At 35.1% G+C, this 19,196-nt stretch overlaps 3 protein-coding genes across 6 annotated transcripts; 1 reads left to right on the top strand and 2 right to left on the bottom strand.

The window, feature by feature from the left end:
• Positions 1-491: 491 nt before the first annotated feature.
• LOC108205698 (uncharacterized) lies at positions 492-6,715 on the top strand. 3 transcript variants are annotated; one of them, XM_017375720.2, is made up of 6 exons: positions 492-703; positions 1,595-1,914; positions 2,770-2,874; positions 2,957-3,004; positions 6,015-6,290; positions 6,390-6,715. In XM_017375720.2, exons 2-5 carry the CDS (start codon positions 1,648-1,650, stop codon positions 6,252-6,254), a joined length of 660 nt encoding a protein of 219 aa, XP_017231209.1. In that variant the 5' UTR covers positions 492-703; positions 1,595-1,647; the 3' UTR covers positions 6,255-6,290; positions 6,390-6,715. The 3 variants fall into 3 exon arrangements, with proteins under 3 accessions (XP_017231209.1, XP_017231208.1, XP_017231211.1); XM_017375719.2 differs by having other exon boundaries at positions 1,560-1,914; XM_017375722.2 differs by lacking the exon at positions 492-703 and adding an exon at positions 730-854.
• A 1,153-nt stretch (positions 6,716-7,868) lies between these two features.
• On the bottom strand, positions 7,869-10,471 carry LOC108208079 (polygalacturonase At1g48100). Its single transcript, XM_017378559.2, has 5 exons — positions 9,589-10,471; positions 9,326-9,493; positions 9,166-9,210; positions 8,780-9,069; positions 7,869-8,578 (listed from the first exon to the last, which is right to left on the bottom strand). Exons 1-5 carry the CDS (start codon positions 9,967-9,969, stop codon positions 8,077-8,079), a joined length of 1,386 nt encoding a protein of 461 aa, XP_017234048.1. The 5' UTR covers positions 9,970-10,471; the 3' UTR covers positions 7,869-8,076.
• Positions 10,472-14,800: 4,329 nt separating this feature from the next.
• On the bottom strand, positions 14,801-18,649 carry LOC108209682 (putative RNA polymerase II subunit B1 CTD phosphatase RPAP2 homolog). Of its 2 annotated transcripts, none has more exons than XM_017380724.2 (6): positions 18,011-18,648; positions 17,215-17,871; positions 16,892-17,079; positions 16,544-16,807; positions 15,369-15,527; positions 14,801-15,108 (listed from the first exon to the last, which is right to left on the bottom strand). In XM_017380724.2, exons 1-6 carry the CDS (start codon positions 18,570-18,572, stop codon positions 15,004-15,006), a joined length of 1,935 nt encoding a protein of 644 aa, XP_017236213.2. In that variant the 5' UTR covers positions 18,573-18,648; the 3' UTR covers positions 14,801-15,003. The 2 variants fall into 2 exon arrangements, 1 of the variants encoding a protein (XP_017236213.2); XR_010288717.1 differs by having other exon boundaries at positions 14,970-15,108; positions 15,369-15,561; positions 18,011-18,649.
• Positions 18,650-19,196: the final 547 nt, after the last annotated feature.

Genomic DNA, 19,196 nt, shown 5'->3' with positions numbered 1-19,196 from the left:
TTGTTCCCTTGCAGATGTTTCTTTGTTTGTTTGAAGTTGGGGAAAAAAAAAACATTGACTATTTTTTTTCGGTTCGAACTCGAGTTCGTTAAAAATCGAGTCGGGTTCGAGTTTTTAACGAACTGATCCGAGTTGAGCCGAACCCAATCGATAGCGAGCTGGTCAATAAAATTTCTATTTTTTTAAATCTTAACAATTGACTTTGTTTATTTAGTACACGATTTATAAATTTTGGTTACAAAATTGAAAACGAAAAAGCTAAAACTAAAATCTAAATCTAAAGTATAAAATTAAAATTTCTTCTTTTTAATATATATTATTTTATCGAGTAAAGAGTCGAGTTGAGTAGAAACTGAGTTCGAGTATTTAACGAGTCGACTCGAGTTGAACAACTTAAAAGCTTGGTTCAACTCGTTAAGTTTATCGAACATTATTGGTTGTTCGAACTCCACCTCATTTACGAAACTCGACTTAACGACTAGCTCGGTTCGTCTGCGGCCCGGCTACGAAGGACCCCCAACAGCCGCAGTGGCACGTGTGAAACATAGATGAGCATTCGGTTTCATTTTCATCTAATCGCATATAATCTCTGGTCGTTGGGATTGTGAAATACTTCGAAATATTACTATTAACTAGTGGTTTGTACAGATAAGAACACACGCAAGCACACACTGCTCCATCCACTTTCATTTCACATTTTCAGGTTTGACAATAAAGAAGTTTGTTTTTCTTTCTTTTCTTGTTGTGATATATTATTTTGTTGATTTTTAATAAATGGGGTTTCATGGCATGTATTTATTATTGTGATCAGTCTTAAAATTTCATCTGGGTTTGTGTTTTAGTATTGATTCCTGGTGGGTTTGAGTTTAGTGTACTGTTTGATGTTGTTGATTTTACTTTATTCATGTGATGATGCTTTGTGAAGTGAGAATATGTTAACTTGATTGATGAATAATGATGATTTTGACTTGGCCATATATTTTGTGTTTTTGACTTCTGATTTACTCAAATTGCAAAGGGTTATGATTGTTTTGGTTATGATATACTGAATTGTTGTGTTCTTGGCCCTGTTTTCGTGATATTTAAATCGGAATTTATGTGGTCTTTTTGGTAGACCAGAGACTTGTGAACTGAATTAATCTTAGTATGGTTTTTCAAGCTCTAATTGTCTCTTGTATTTGCAACTTCTTACAAAGGTTTTGGCATATTTGTTAGATATGTCCTAGTTATGTCATGATAACTCGTGATTATGTTGTGTATGCGACTGACACGATACAGGGTTCCTGTTGTGCAGACAGTAAATTTTACCTTTTTATGCGTAATCTTATGAATTGTTAGGCAAGATTGTCAATTGAATTACTTGATGAAATTATTATGAAAAGAAAACACTTACTTTCTTGCTTTCTTGTTACAATTATTGCCGGTATTCTGAAATTTGGGTGCTTTTGTACTAAAGTTATCGTATCTTAGTTACCTTTATCTATAAAATCAGTTGATTTACTATGACTTGATCATTTTATGGTTCTTCTTGTTCATATGACATTTCTCTTGAACTGTAGTTTTCTTCTTCGCTCATTTATGGTTGCTGGTGCAGCTACTATAGAGTTTATGCTTTGAGATTCTTGGGTTCATTTAAGTGTCCAGTAAATGGGGTCAGAAGGGCCTCCAGCAGTAACAATACATGTGACAGGGTTTAAGAAATTTCATGGTGTTTCAGAAAATCCAACTGAGACGATTGTCAATAATTTACCGGAGTATGTCAAAATCAAAGGTTTACCAAAAGGGGTGACTCTAGGGAGTTGTAGTATTCTCGAGACTGCTGGTGAGGGAGCAATCACTCCTTTATACCAGGCACTGCAAAGTGCTTTGACCAGAAAGGACTCAGACTCGTCAAACAGTGGCAAAATTATCTGGGTAAGTTGCTCGCATATTTAATTATATATTGCTGTGTTAGCTTATGGAATCTAATTATATATTGCTCGCATATTTAATTATATATTGCTGTGTTAGCTTATGGAATTTATATATGTACCATTTAGCATTTGCTAAGAAAAAAAATTCACGCTGTATGTCATGCAGTTCAGATTTTCATATGACAATAGGCATACTCGTAGATTGTTATATAGTTCATACTCTTACCATTTTCTTTTAAAACTTAACTCTAAAGTTACTGGAGAAGCTAAATGTTACAATACAAAAAGGCATGGTTGCCGATTTGTCTTGAATGAGGCTTTATTACTATTCACCAAAATATTGCCTTCCTTTATGGAAGTGAAACCTTTTAGTTTATCTTAAGCAGTGTAGGGAGCTGATTTCACTCCACCTTGAAACCGTAAATATAAAATAGTTATTGTAGTTATTCAAGAGTTGATTTTGTATACTACACATGACCAATTCTGTCCAGTCCTACTGTTTTGGCTATTAATAGTTATAATTATAGGAAACATGGAATAAGTAGAAAAACAGAGAAAGCACTTCTAACAATTTATCTAGAGCGCTTGTGTTCCAAAGGAGAATTTCCTTGTTGATTTCAGATTAAAGAGTGACATTATTATGTGTTTAACATCAAAACATCACTGCTATATATATAATGCAGAAATTAAACCGGTACAGTAACATATGAAATTCAGTCTTGAAATATGTGTTGCATTTTTGTTTGTTGGTTGGTTGTGATTGCCGGATCTAGTTATATATTCCCAGGCTAATCATCAGTAACATGAAATATTCACATCTTGTAACAGAGATTTCCTTATTTAAAACACATGACAGGTTCACTTTGGTGTTAATAGTGGTGCAACAAGGTTTGCTATCGAACATCAAGCCTTCAATGAAGCTACTTTTCGTTGTGCGGATGAGATGGGATGGAAGCCTCAGGTCAGATATTAGATTCCGAAACTAACTTTAGCTTCTAATCTTCTACGACGATAGTAATATTTTCAAATTACTGTTTCTACAGAAAGTTCCCATAATTCCAGGAGATGGAGCAATTTCAAGAACGAGAAAGGTAGAATTGAAATCTATCTTGATATCCCCTTCATATTTTTCTGTAGTCTGAAATAACCTTAAGATTGTGTTTTCCATGTTTTCTTTTTTGGGAAAAGTTGTTATGGGTTAATTTTCATGCTTATTGCAATTTGAGAATATCTCCAGCTTGTGTTTTATCTAGCATATGAGGTGAAAAGATTTAGACTTATTTACATTTAGATCCCTTTGGCTTAGCTTTTATGAATTCCTTTGGACCCACATTGAAAGAATTCCATCGGGTCTTCCAATATCAATAGGTTTATTGTTTCCCTCATGTATCTTCCAAAAGGAAAAAAGATCTCTGGGAGTTGTTTCCTGAATCTGAAAGAGAGTACTTGGGTTCTATATATACATCATAGCGGAATGTTCTAGTTTTTATAACAGAATTCAGTTATAATGACTCATGCCAGTCTGCCACAGTCTGCTGAGATCATGAATGGCTTTGCTACTGTGCTGCATATTCTGTTCCTCTGTGGCTTGGCCTTGTAGAGGCTTATATTTTTAACATCCCCCCTCAAGTTGGGAGGAGGCTGGAAGAGATTCAAGACACCCAACTTGGAACACAGAAGATGCTGTAAGACAGAAGGTAAAGCTTTAGTAAAAATGTCTGCAGGTGAGCAGTCGTGGGGATTTAAAGGGGATATAAGATGGGTGAATCATGCCAAGTTTAAGCTTTTCTCGAACAAAATGACAGTCAAGTTCAATATGTTTGGTGTGGTCATGAAACAGAGAATTGTGAGCAATATGCAAGGCTGATTTGCTGTCACAGAACAGAGAACAGGGTGAGATTGTGAATGCCAAAGGCCTTAAAAAGACCCAACAACCAGGTTACTTACAGCATGTACCAGCCATGCTGCGATCTTCAGCTTCAGCTGAGGACCTGGAGATTGTATGTTGCTTGTTGCATTTCCAGGATATCAGAGATGGACCAAGCATAATCCTATGGACCAAGCATAATCCTATAACCAGTTAAAGAGAGCCTGGATTCTTTGTTTTAGCAGAGGTATCCATAGTTTTCTTGTAGGTCTTTGGTTTAAAAGAGTTGTGTTGTTGAAACTTAACATTCATAGCAAGATTTTCAGTAACAATAGGAGAGATTTGATTTGCACAATCTCACTGAGTTTCTTCTTGAAGCAACATAGCATAAGCATTAGCAAGTTCAGGTAGGGGATTCATCAAGAGGATCTGTCCACTGGTATTGGTAAATTGATCATTGAGTCTCATGAGGAATTGACTCAGCTTTGTGCTGTGTTCATAATGATCAAGTTTCACAGAATTGAGACAATTCAATCTGAATTTGCACATGTACATCGAGGAATAGGAGATATACTATCAAGTTCATCAATAAGACCGAAATAGGCAGTAACAGATCTAGTACCTTGAGTAAGAGATGCTAATTCCTTTCTAAGATGAAAGAGTCGAGGAACATTAGATTGTAAGTAGCGAGCTACTAGATCATCCCAGATCTGTTTAGCTGTGGTCATGTAAACCACACTTTTTGTGATATATGAAGAAATGGAGTTGAGAAGCCATGAAATTACAAGATTATTGCTTCTCATCCAGTGATAACAATGGAGAGTTAGCTGCTGGTTTCACCTGTGTACAATCGATGAACCGTAGTTTGAGTTTAGCAGAGATAGCAATCTTGATAGATCGACTCCAGGTATGACAGTTTTGATCTGTGAGCACTTCATTCACCAAGGAGATACCAGGATGAGCTGAAGAGCTTAAGTAGTAAGGATGATTGATATCAATAACTGGTGCAGACACCATGAAAATTGTGTTTGAAGAAGTATTGGTTACAGTAGTTGCATAAGAGTACATGAATAATGATGATGGTGATTGTTTGGATGTGGTGAGCTAGGTACAATGCCATCCTGGCTCTATTACCATGTCAGATTTGAGGGAGGGAGGGAGGGAGGGAGGGAGGGAGGGAGAGGGGCTAAAATTCTATCATTGAAGATGAAAAACTAGCTTGTAAATTTACAGGTAAAATTCTATCACTGAAGATGTTAGTTTTAAAATTCTATCATTGAAGATGAAAAACTAACTTCTACATTTACAGCTAAAATTCTATCATTGAAGATGAGAAACTAACTTGTCCATTTAGTTCAATGAAAAGCTAAGTTGTCCATTTACAGCTAAAATTCTATCATTGAAGATGATAAACTCACTTGTCCATTTAGAGAGAGTTGGCTACTATTTGAAGATGAAAAACCAACTTGTCCATTTACAAAAAGTTAGCTACTATGTATACATCACAGTGGAATGTTCTGGATTTCATAACAAAATTCAGTTACAATGAGTCATGCCAGTCTGTCACAGTCCGCTGAGATCATGAATGGCTTTGCTACTGTGCTGCAGTGCGCTGCTGCTTTTTCTGTTCCTTTGTGGCTTGGCCTGATAGAGGCTTATTATCTGTAACAAACCATCAGGCCAAGTAATAATCCTTATGGAGGCCTAATTGATTTTTGTGATATAATTGGAGAAATCAAGGATCAGTTTTTATAGTTTATCAATTGCACACGTTTTTCTCGAGCATCTTTAATTAAACCGTAGCTACAGGTAACTAAAGCCACAATGTACTATTGTATGTGTTTCTACAAAGTTAAAAAGAAGCAATAGAAAAAGGTGAAACAGGAGTGATTGAGAAATAGAGAACTACAGGATGCAAATACTTTACTTGGCTTCTATACTGCACCCGTTCTTTCGGAAGATAATGGCCGTATAGTTAAGGCCCTTGACCTCTTTGCGTGATCTTTGGTCTAGTTATGCCCTGTATGTTCCTGAAACAGGAGTCCCTTTCTGGTTGGTGCAACTTTATAGTACACTCATAGGATTGCATCTGCGCTATTTCATCTGATCTTTGCAATACTTAACTGTTGTTTATGATAAGTAATCTTAAAATCTCTTATACTATATTAAATGTATTTTAATGCTTGATTCATCAAAGTACATTTACATCAACATTTTCACTTATATTGTTTCAGACCTCTCTTCCGGTCGAGGAGATTACATATTCTTTAGCAAAGATGGGTTTTGAGGTCATGGCCTCTGAAGACGCTGGCCGGTTTGTTTGCAACTATGTCTACTATCACTCATTGCGTTTTGCGGAGCAGAACGGGATTTTATCACTCTTTGCACATGTTCCCTCCTTCTCAACCATAGATGAGGAGACCCAAATGCAATTTGCTGCTTCCTTATTGGAAGTACTTGCGACTCTAAATTAAATGTCCACCGCATGCAATACCACATCCTCATTGAAGGTAAGTTCATCGTAAAATTACTCATCCAATGTAATGCAATTTCCTTCTACCTGGTCCAGATTACTTGATTCCTTAACTCTGTATATGCACTGCATGCAGATTGCTGCCTCGTAGGAAATTGCTCAGTAGACTAATTGTCCAATGTATTTAATTTGCCACTTCCGTGCTGGAGGTCCTCGAATTTATATTCTAATGTATCTGGAAATTCTCGACTCTGGTACCACAGTTTCATGTAACATATATATTTATCTCATATGTTATATCCCTGATGTATGAGCTAAATTGTTGTTTCAATAAACAACTCTGCGTATGCAGAGATTGGGAAATATATTATATAGGGCAGTGTTTGTGACAAAAGTTATTAAGAAGCTTGTTCATGTACTAAGATATTATCCCCCAAATTTTGTGAGTGTTGATGTTTTGTACTAAGCTTTGCAGATACCATAGCATACTGCATCTATTTTATTAGTACAATTTACTTTATTTTAAATATTAAATACAGTTTTAGTGTAGAATTAAACATTAAATATCAAGGAAGTTGGTGGACAATAATACCCTTGTGTATATCACTCAATTCAGGAAAAAAAATGAAGTCATCCTAAAAAATAGTAAGCTCGTACATAAAAATAAAATAGACAGTAACTTGTAACTTTTCCATAATTTTTGAATTATTTAATAAGCATGATTCATTTTATTAGAATTTTTTTGATTATATTGTAATATATAATTTTCGTTTATATTGAAACTTTAAATGTTTTACGAAAATGAAAAAAAAAAAAAGAAAAAAAAAAGGATGATGATGTGTTAGTAGTGAGGAAAGGCAAGCACCCATTAGGCAACCGTGCACCGTCCCATTGATGAGTCTATACAGCACTTACTGGTGCATTGTATTTGTATCAGACGCCATACAACCGTAATAAAATAACTCACTCTAATGTAAAAACAATGTAGAACCAAATGACTAGTGAGAATTGAAAAGAGATTCTAAAACTCGTTTGCAGTCAGTAACAAAAAACAAAATACTGCTATAGCAATTATGCTAAAATGAGAAAAAAGGAGGTGAGATTAAAAATTATTATTTATTTACATAATTTTTGTGATTGGTTAAAACTGATGGCGTATTTGGTTTGCGAGAATGAAGTGGAATGAAATGATTGAAAATAATTAAAGTAGGAGGAAAGTTTTTTAAAAAGATCGAGTAAGTGTCAAATTGTTACGAAGCGATTTGAGAAGAAAAAGAGTTTGAGAAGGAATAATTTTTTTTTTCCCTAAATTGGGAGTGTGGTCTCTATGTTAGGGTGAATAAATATGAAAAAAATATTATGATATTTGAGAAGAAAATGATTATAAAAATTTGAATTCAGGCTTAAGCGAGCGGAAGCTATATTATTTTAAGAACAAAATATTCAAGATTACTGTTGCTATTTTTCATATCAAAACAAAACTATTTTGATATCAAATTCTCTCAGGTAGCCCAGTTTTTTAGACTGAACAAGAATTCTAGAGCTTAACATTATGATTCTTACAAATGTCATTTTAATTTACCAGAACTCCAGAAGAAGTATAAGATGCATCATTATATTAATATTCCTGATAAAAGCCATGGTCATTAGAAATTACTATAGTTTTTAGATTGGCACAATAAGACCACAAGGTATACAATCCTTCAGCTTTCCCAGTAGCTGTGAAACCAAGACTCACAACTCTGTTACAACTAGTAATTTTCCCTATACTATATATACTGTATTGTATTGTACACTATACTATATTCTAGTACAATTCAAGTTTAACAAAGATTAACACTGTTTTCAAGTAGAGTGAGGGGATTTCCCTCCAACAAGCAGTAAATGGGAGGGACAATGAGTGAGTCTAGATCTCCATAAGCATTCCAGCAGAATGGTTCCAACATTTTTAGGCCTTGAGAAGGAACCAATTTGATGTCGGAAAGCGTGAGATTCGTGCATGGGATGCCATTGCTGCATGCCAGATGCATTGGAGGGCTTCTCACATCATAAGTACCTTTGATACTTGTGTAGGATATATCACTTATGTATACTGCAGATGTTTGGTTAGCACATCCCTTTGTTTCACAATAGTATTGGTCTATGATTATGGGATTTCGGACCGTGTCCATGTGGATGTTTTTGAAGCTGACCTTAGATACTGATCCTGAACCTCCTTGCCATGTTTTGATTCTGACCCCGTTAGTCGAATACTTGATCACTGAATCGGTGACTGCTATGTTTGATACACAAGCTCGTGAGTTGCGTATTCCAAGGCTGCCGATGCTGCATTTTTTGGATAAGAAACCATCAATGGAATATAATTTTTTTTGAAAAAATAGGAATTGTAAAGCAGAGTTAGAGAATGTTGTGTGCAGGGGCGGATCTAGAAAGAGGTACAGGGGACACGTGTTCCCTAAAATTTATCTTTACATTTTTTTACCATTCTAAATTTTGCAAAACTATAGAAGTGCCCTCATTAATTACCTTATCCCGTGGCTAGGGCCGCATGTAATGTTCCTTATGTCGACATAATGAGAACCGGCTCCAATTGACACACAATCATCGCCATTAGAAATGACAGAGTTGTATATCTTCACATTGAACGAATTCTCTATGTGAATTCCGTCAGTGTTGGGACTTGATGCAGGTGATTTTATATATAGGGAATCAACATGAACATCTTGGCATTTGTCAAATCTGAAATGGAATTGAGGGCTGTTCTTGATTTTCAGCCCTTTTACAGTCAAGTTGGAGCTCATAAAGAACCTCAAAGCCTACACGAATGCAAAATTCAAGTCATCGTTAATATGTGTCATAATTCGGTATGCTCTGTACCTTGTAGGCAAGTCTTATAATATGGTGACACTTACAACAGGACTATCACAAGGGCCAGGTAGAGTTGTTCCATTCACTCCCTGTGAATAGATTTTTTCGAATTAGGAATGTAAATAAATAGATGTGCATGTAAAGTCTAAAATATTTTAGTGGTCTGAATATATAAAGAACAGAGGGGTGGGAGAAATTGCATACTCTGTGGGGTTTGCAGGGTAGATCCCACCATTTTTCTCCTCTGCCATCTATGACTCCACCACCTTGCAATGATAAATCATTGATTCTGTAGAAAACCAGCCATTGTCTTCTGCTGTTAGCCTTTGGCCATGAATCTGGTCCGTCCGGTGGAATCACAGTTCCATCAATCTTGAAACATTAAGAATTTTTGTCAAACTTCTAATCTTTATAAACATCTTCAAAGACTTTTAGATATCAAGTTAAATAGGAAATTTCTGCGTTACCTGAAACGTGAGAGCACTTTTACAAGGCCCTGTAAAGATAGTAGATTGTATCATGAATGTGTAATGTTTTGGAACCAAAAGGGTTGCTGATTCAATCTCGCAAGCAGCATCCCAGGCCTTCTTAAAAGCTTCTGTATCGTCTGTCACACCGTCTCCAACAGCACCGAAGGAAACTACATCAAAGAGGGCACGAGGAATGGATGTGGAATCCAAATAGGCTGTTGCTTGCTGAGGTGCTGGTGCTGGTGGAAGTGAAATTTCTGACAGTTTTCGGACACTTGGGTCTTTTGTGAAAAATTCAAGAAACCTGCAATGAACTGAAGTTACAGAAAAGACCAAGAAGATGTTTAAAGCAAGGAATAAAATCCGATAAGCTTCCATTGTGGTTAATGATTATAGTTTTGCGGTTAGCTGATCAGATAGGTCTTATAGCATGAATGTGGTATGAAGTTATCCGTCTACAAGTCTGTCTTTATACTAGGCTGTGGGGATGATCAGATCATCACAAGCTCGGACTTTAACCCGAGAGTTTTGTCACTAATAGGCTAGAGATTTTAGGGTGAATAGAGTGAAGGCGCCCACGATCCGTGGAGTTTTGAAAAGGGCCAAGACTTTAAGCTCTGGCTGTGACCACTTCAAGGCACTAGAACAAGTTGCGAAGAGTTCACAAGATGGAGAACTCAGAACTAAGAGCATTGATTCAACTTCGATTGATCAGGCGTGCAGTTTTATACGAGGAATGAAGTTGATAGTGGAATATACTTTCGGTTTGTAATTTGCATTATTAAATTTGGATTCAACACCGACCAGAATATGCCATTAGGAGAATGGCTTTTCTGCTAAGGATTATATAGTCTGATCATGAGTACCCACAATAAGCAACAAGTGGTGGATATGGGAAATTCTAATGATGAGTAGAAGTTTGCGAGAAAATGCAAAAGCTGCTCCTAAGCATGTTTATTTTGAAGCTCAGTTTTGCCTAGTTTGCCAATGGAACAGTTTCAGTTAAATTTCAGTTCTTCTGGTTATATTCTGTTGGTATTCAATCATTTGGCATGAATCTTGACAGCTAAACATGTGTGATACACGATTGGATAGCCTAAGTGATAGGTTTATCTTCTGTTTTCTCCAAACACCCCGGTTCGATCCTAGCTCATCCGAAAAGTATTAGAACAGATATACCACTATCATGCTACTAGTTAATACATCCTTTCACTCTAAAGTTTATGATAGGGTTTAACTCGATAAATGGATCAAGAGTCTAATACTTCTGTTCCCTTGAACAAGTGTAAGATCCCCTTTGAACATTCCTATTAACACCTAAGATTTTAGATATCAGTTTAGGGGGAGATTCGAGATATCTATTGAGTATGCATTCTTTAATAAAATTGAGCTCTTTAGTATTGTTTGAAAAGTTAAAATATATATGGGGAGAGTAGATTAGAATTAGGATAACCTAACAAAATGGTATTCAAAAGAGGAAAAACATGTTCTTTCACTAATAATCACTTTGCCTGGTCCCAAAACTAGTAAAGAAATTCTTTCCTTTTATCATTCATTTTTTTTATTTGTTTATTGGGCGAGCCCAAAACAATCCAGTTGACAAACAAGAATTGCAACTGATACATTAGCAATCATTGCTATCTGCATAAAGGGCTAAGATGTTGTTATCAAGGCATCTCAGTTGCTTCGTCAGTTCTGCTTATATACAGTTTTTGGAGCAAAACTAACAGTACAGTATTTGATAGTCTTGTGTAAACTTTTCATGATAAATTTAGGACGATTAAAATCAATATATAGTCACATGTTTCTCATAATTTGAGGGTTTGCAGTTTTGAGAGTCTCCAAGTTTTTAGCTGTCACTTTTTCGCTCTTCATCCTCATCCCCTCTACTGATTAATCATCTCCGCTCTTCCATCTTCTCTCCTATTTTTCAGTTTTATCAATAAAACCAAAATCTAATCCTTTTGGTTGAGTTCTCGTTGAGTACCTTGTCATCAAGGTGGTGCCCATCTTATTCGGATGTTTGTGTTTGTTTTGTTGTTTCTGTGTGTTTTGTTATGCGTGCGTTAATGTTTCCAAGAAGGAGTTACATGATATCTTGGATAATCCGTAAGACTTGTATCAAATATGGCACGGTGAATATCGCAAGAGCTCACCTTTCACGACATAAAATTGTTCATGTTTTGGGGTCATTTGTTGATCCAATATCAGTTGATGTAACAGATAATTTTGAACATTGAGCTACAGATGCTACTGCTTATGTGAAAGTCGATTGTGATGTCTATGTTCACAACTGATGTAGGTTGGATTGTTCGAGATTTGATTGTAATGCGTTTTGGTTTAATGAATTTAAATATTCTATTTATTAAGCGATCAGAAAATAAAGCGCCTATATGTTTAACTCGTTTTTTGTTTCTTAATCAGGTTGTAATTGACTGTTCGAGAGTTTGTCTCGGCTGGGTTTCAGTTATTTATTAAATTCTTCTCTTTTCGTCAAAAAAAAAAATCAATACATATTTATTAATATTTTATATTTTATACCACAACTCATATATATATTTTATACCACAACTCCTCTGACTATATTGTACATAATGATTTCTAATCAGTAAATAGTTGTATATATATTTTTCAATTTTAAATACATTTCATTGAAGTAAAAAAAAAAAGGTAAATTAAAGGAGCGAGTAGAAGAGAGGTTATACTTTTGGCCTAGACTCTGGTAAAACCATAGAAATGTATAGGTGCAATGCAACATTCATTTGTTCCCTTTTTCTGAAATGCCCACTTTGGTTTCTTTGCTTCTCAGACCATCTCCAACCCATGACACCATTTTGGTGTGAAAAACACACCAATTTGGTGTGAAAACTACACCAAACCAAAATTTCACTCCAACCCATCAACACCATATCCTACACCAAAAAGAATCTTTTACACATTAAATGGAATATTCTCTCTTTTTAAGATATTTATATCAATATTGAATTTGTACTAAAATTTTAACATGTTCAATAAACAAGGACCTAAAATAATTATAAATTCATTAATAAATTCAAGAGGACAACTTAATTATATGAATTCCCGTGCTCTTCCCATATGTGCTCGATCAAGGCGTTGCGAAGTTCAAAATGAGCTTCCTTATCTTTAATTTGTCGATATCTACTAAGAAAATCTTGAAATTCGTCATCTTCATTTCTTTCCATTTCGACAGCATCAGCATCTGCAGATGAATATTTGAAAAAGTTTGGAGGTTCCCTGAATGATTTTCTAGAAAACTAGTTATTATCATGCTGTTGTTTCTTCAGATGGTGTACTGCATATTCATTTTAGATGCATAGGCAGGTCACGTAATCATGGTTTCATGCAAAAGTAATGCAAACTTTTTAGTTTTATTTAATTTATATTTTAATCATTGTGTATTTTATTTTAAATCAAATCTATTTAAAAAACATATCTTCTATATAAGAATATAAATTTATTGATATTTGGAAATAAATAAAAAACTTGAGTAAAATAGTAAAAAAAGAAAATTTAAAACAATTATGATTAAAGAATAAATAATATAAAATAAAACAACTTTAATGGGACATAGATGGAATAATTTTGTTTTCATTAACATATGTGAGGGTATAGTAGGTATTTTGGAAAACTCCAAATTTGGTGTAAAAATTGCACCAAATCAATACTTGACACCAAATTTGGTGTCAACCAATTTATTTGGTGTCAACTTTACACCAAATTGGTGTTGGGTTGGAGTGAATTTGACACCAAATTTGACACCAAAATGGTGTTTTGGTGTTGGGTTGGAGTTGCCCTCAGAGAGGTTTGGTGGTATTGGTAAATTATCAGTCTTTTTGATTTGAGGTTTGGTGGTATTGGCAAAAGTTATCAGTATTTTTTATTTGAAGTCAGGATGCACCAACCATATTTAGCATTGGTTCATAAATCATAACATATCATTTATATTCAAATTTTTATTCACTTTTTAAAATCATTATAAAGATGTGGATAACGGTCCATGACATACGACTGTTGGAATCTGTTAAATAGCATGCTGGTTCTGGCCGTTAGATGAATATCCAGCTAACAGGACAGGATTTCAAAAAAAAAATTGTGAAAAAAATGACCAAGTTCGGTTCGGAACCAATGATTGTCATGCCAAGACCAACACCCTAAACATATACATGTTCTTTAAATTGTATAGCATATTTTTATTCAAGCATAAATAGTTTATATAAATTTATGGTCTGGTTTACAAAACCGTAAAATGAGAACTAATCCATCAATTCATTTGATAGAACCTGTTATGATGCACCAAACTTATCTACTTTGTATCTTATAAAGTTGTGATTGCAATTTGCGGATCAAAATTATTGGCAAGTCGAACCGAAGAATAAATTCCTAAGTATGCAGCGAATCAATTTACGGTTGTAACTTGATCCCTACCTGATTTGATTAGAAGCAATACTAATAGGCAATATGTATGGAGATGGAGGATATAATGTAATATGAGGAAAGACCACTCGGAAAACCAATGCATTGCAGTCCAGGGAAAGTGGGGGTGGCACGAAATGGAACTAGTAGTATTCGATTTGCCTCCTCTCTCTCTCTCTCTCTCTCTCTCTCTCCAGAAGATACTGCCAGGTCCACCCTTTTGCTACATATTTCAATCTTGGGGGCTGGGGCTCTGCAATAATGTACGTAAATACAACAATACGGTACTCCAATGTCACGTAGCTCATATGTTCAATAATTTCCCTTTATATGACCTCTTTTATGAGTTCCTCCTATTCCAAATTGACCAGAATACCATATAGTTCAGTCTTTTTACTCCCAACTGTTTCCAACAGCGCCAATACAAGCCACAGTAACTTGGCACATTACTATAAAAGAAAAAGGAGTTGGGTACTGGATTTGTCCCTAATTAGTACTCCCTCTGTCCCCCTCATTTGTTTACAGTTTTTTCACACTGCTCGACACGCATTTTAATGCGCATATAAAACATAGTTCTATAGCTTATTTTTAAATTTTTTCTTTTTTGTATAAAAATTTAAACATCAAATTTTTATACAGAAGAAAAAAAAGTTCAAAATAATTTACCAAACTACGTTTTACGAGAGTATTAGAATGCGTGCCGAGCCCCCGTCCCCCAATGTAAACAAATGAGGGGGACGGAGGGAGTACATGTTTTTAATCAGTGATGTCAATATGCATACAATGTTCACTTCATTGTTAAAAGATGTCTTTGTTTATATATTCAAACTTATATTAAATGAACTATAAACCAAAAAACAAACAAAAACAAAAAATGGCCAAGCTTCTAATATTCAGTAGCAAAGCCTACACAAGTCAGAACAGCATTACGGAGCGAGTTTAAATTTGGAGAAGCTTCAATAACTATAGAAGTGTTCTTTAGCCTCCACTTTGCGCAGAAAAGTAAGGCACTCGGCCAAGTGGAAGTACTAAATCCTTCAGAAGTCCATACTCTTCTTCACTTATCTTTGCACCATCCAACACCTAAGCACACACATCAAAAAATATGACATTATTTTTAGATCCGGTTAAGCAAAATATGATATTTTTCGTGATGTCAAATTCATATGCAGAAAACGGTGTAATTGAATAGCTTAAATAAGCGTGTGAGGTGACACTATCACAATTTTACAGTTTCAAATTACAAATCCTAATTGATACCACTTCAATTGTTAAACTAAAAAATTGACAATAAATTGCAGACAGATTGGACAACAGTAAAGTATGATGGATACGGAGAATACCTTCTGAAGCAGTTTTCTCTTGCTTTTTATATACGGAGCAATCGAAGGAACCCGAGACACAGAGAGTGCGTCAAGAAACAAAAAAATAATAACGTGCCACTGCTTTGTACTAAAAGGAGGAACTGGATCCATAAAGGACATTGTGTCCAGCAAGTAGGACTGCAACAAAAGCACTCACCAAATAATCAGTGATCTATAACACAGACACACATGTGCAACTCCATAAATCAGATGTCACTGACCAAGTTATAGGAAACTGAATACTCAAATGCATGACTAAATTAATTCATATTCTGTACTATTAAAATTTTCAGATAGCAAATGTCAAAATAGAAATTTGTTCTAACTGGAGCGAAACCAGAAGGTAGAATATGAGCACTTCCTGAACTGTTAACATTTATAGATGTATTGAAGACTTCAACAGTAACTCTTATTATTGAAAGTTGCAACGATAAAAACATAATACATTCATATCCATTTAGGCAGTTTTGCAAGTTGTCACAAGATAAGGTTGTTAATAGACAAGTCTACTGTATCGAAGTAAAAAAAACTAATTTTACAGCCACCAAAGGTAGTCAGGTAGAATTCCAAGAGTCATATATCACAAAAATTCAGTTCAAAAGATCTTCAGCATGATCCACTTTGCTTTGCAAATACACTATGAGCATAATCCTACACACCTTACTCCAAAGTTTCAATGTAGGAGGGGAAGTTTTATGCTCCTGCCGAAAAAGAAGGGTAGATTTACAAGGACAGCTTTATATGGCAATGCCCAAATTAACATCTTCCTAGGTAGAATATAGAGGCACATGCTCTCTGATCACAAACAAGATTGGGCAAGGTTTTTCTTAAGGCACTTGGAGAAACTGACTGAACGTAATGCACAATCTTCTTTCACTCAAACCACGTCTTACTAGAATCTTGTTCACAGTTCTCACACCAAATAGGACCTCAATGGCAGAAGCTGCCAACACTTAATATTTCTGGCAACTCAAACTTCATTGACTTATAAACAAAAGTTTCTAGGTTTCAAATTTTTGGGCTGGACTTCATGCGAACTACTAATATAACATATAAAAAAAGAAACTACACATAACAAACACCAACAGAAACGCAACTTCCAGCTGTTTTTTACTTTAATAATCATTGACTGTTAGAAGGTTAAGTAGTTGTACCATTCCCTTTTCCAACGTTGATACTGGTACTGGGAGTCTAAGGTCATTGACTAGTTCCGGGAAAGTCCGAGAAAGACATCCAGCAACAGCCAGCTTGATTTCAGAGGAACGATTATCTATGGCCATCACTCTACGGGGGTATTCCCTTCCATTAACAGAGAGATACTCTTCATGTGAACTTTCATCCCGCCCATATATATAAGCCAATGAAGATGATGAAATCCACGAAAAGAGCGACATAAACATTGATGCAAATGGTGATAACTAAAGCATTCAAATACAGAAGTTAGTGCAATAAATTATCTAATAAATGCTAGAAAAGTCAACAAAATGAAATGATAAACTTACAATTAAATTGAATCCTTCTGGAGCATCATCATACCATGAATCTTCGGAGTTATCAAAAAAATCAGAAGCTGTAATGCCCTGTTTCTGTGGCCACTTTATAGCAGCTGGTTCCATGTCCGTATCCATATCTGCATCCCTACGTTCGTCATATGTTGGTGGTGGCATTACAATTATTCCTGCTTCAGAAACTAGAGAATACATGCAATAGAAAATTAATGTAATAATGAGTAAAATTGCAAGGGAAGAAAATGAAGATAGAGACCTAAATGGGATCTCAAGACCATTGATGATTAAAAAAAAATGTTAATACTAATGGTCCATACCTGCATCAGGGACATCAGAATCTCCAGACGCAACAGCTTCCGCTGCTTGGCTCAGTGCTACTGCACAAGCCTCTGCTGATGCTAATCTTAAGGAATCGTTCTCTTCCATATTTGTTCGATTAAGGCCCTCAGAATCCTGTTTTGTATCTTCCAACTCACTGCCTTCAAAAAGCCTTCTATTGCCAGCACTCTTCTCATCAGCCCAAGTAACAGAGCGCGTAACATTCTTTGAACTTAAAGACTTCAAAGAAGGCTTGAGCATGCCAACATTACGTTCATCTGTTTTTCCACTAAGAGCTCCCTTCCTGGCTTCTATTACATTTACACCAGGTCCACCTTGACAACCACTTGATATACTAAGATTATCAATCATGTCAACAACATCCCCGTCCTGATTTGGCTCTTCAAATTTAGTTTTTGAACTACTTGATGCATGATCAGAAGACATTCCCAATGCTGCAAATTGATCATTCATTTCCTCGAATCTAACTTTGCTCCCTGAACTATTAACATTGGAACCAGAACCAGCAGCCAGTAACTGCGATGATACTTTAAAGACACTATACTCATCTTGAGTAATAATCGTACTCATGAAATCAAACTCACTAAAATTCAAGTCATTTTTCTCAGCAGGCTTCTTTTTGCTAGGTTTAATCACTGTCATTCACAACATTACCAAACCTCAAAAACAATATCTACAAACACAAGGCAAAATAGTAAAACAAAACAACAAAAACCAATATTTTTCAAATTCACAAAATTACACAGGAAGAATATCATTAAAAGAAAACACTACCTTGTTTCTGATTCTTTCCATCCAACCCCCTAGAACCCTTCGGAACATACCCCTCAATCGCATTCGCATCCCCAACCACAACCTCCCCAATTGCCACTTCCTCATTCTCCCTAATCGTCAACCCCTCAACCCTTAATCTCCTTTTGTTCCCCACCCCATCATTCCCTCTCACCCCAAACACCCCCATAATCTCTTCAATCTTACTCACATCAAGCACCGTGCTTCTCTCCTCCTGCAATGTCCCCAAAAACGCCTTACTCTCGACTAGACATTTCATCGAACAGTACATGCGCATCTCTTCAAGATCATAAACCCTGTGCTCCCTCAGCGAAATATGATACTTCCCTTTACTTTTAACATGATTACATGATAAATCATTGGGGCAAAGTGGGTACCCACAAGATTTGGCAATGGATCTTTCAGTGACGACGTGTTTGTAATCGTTCTTGGACATTAATGAGCCGGCAGCGTGTAATTGGGTGTCGGTTTGGATTCCATCCAAGAGATGCTTCTGGAGCTCGTAGATTGTGTCAGCCACGGAGACGAGGGCTTTGTTCGCCATGGGAGAAAATGGTTTCGAGCTATCAAGCCCTAGCTTGATTTTCTTGCCAATGGTGTGTTGGACGGCATGTGATTCCATTTATAAAGTTATGTAGCTATAAATAGAAATATATTTCAAATATTTTTATCAAAAGTATATATAGTTTTCACATAATATAATTTATTTATGGTTTGATTTAAAATCCTTTGTTTAATTTGCCTATATACTAGTGCAAGGCACGGGAAGTTTTTAGTTATTTATAAAAATTTTAAATATATTTCCAATGAAGTGAAAAAAATTTAATCTATAAATAATAAATTAATATTTTAAATTAAATAAAATTTGAAATAATGATTTGTTTGTAAGTCCAAATTTTTGAAAGAATATATAATTTTTATATGTTGTTGGTATAATTTAAAATTATCTTAAATTTTAGTTGAATCTAATCCAAAATATTAGTTTTCTATAATTTTACAGTTATGAGTAACTTAATCTAACATATTTGTTTTTAATAATAAAAATATTTAATAGCATGATGTAATGCATATTTGTATATAATTTTTCGTCTTTCTTTTTCAATATATATACTTGAATATAAATGTTTATTTTAAAATATTTTTATGTTAAATTATTAAACTTTATATA

The sequence above is a fragment of the Daucus carota genome, chromosome 2 (genome assembly GCF_001625215.2).
Source record: "Daucus carota subsp. sativus chromosome 2, DH1 v3.0, whole genome shotgun sequence".
Taxonomy (NCBI): Eukaryota; Viridiplantae; Streptophyta; class Magnoliopsida; order Apiales; family Apiaceae; genus Daucus; species Daucus carota.
Note: the sequence above shows the minus strand (reverse complement) of the source record. Positions and strands in the feature narration are given on the sequence as shown.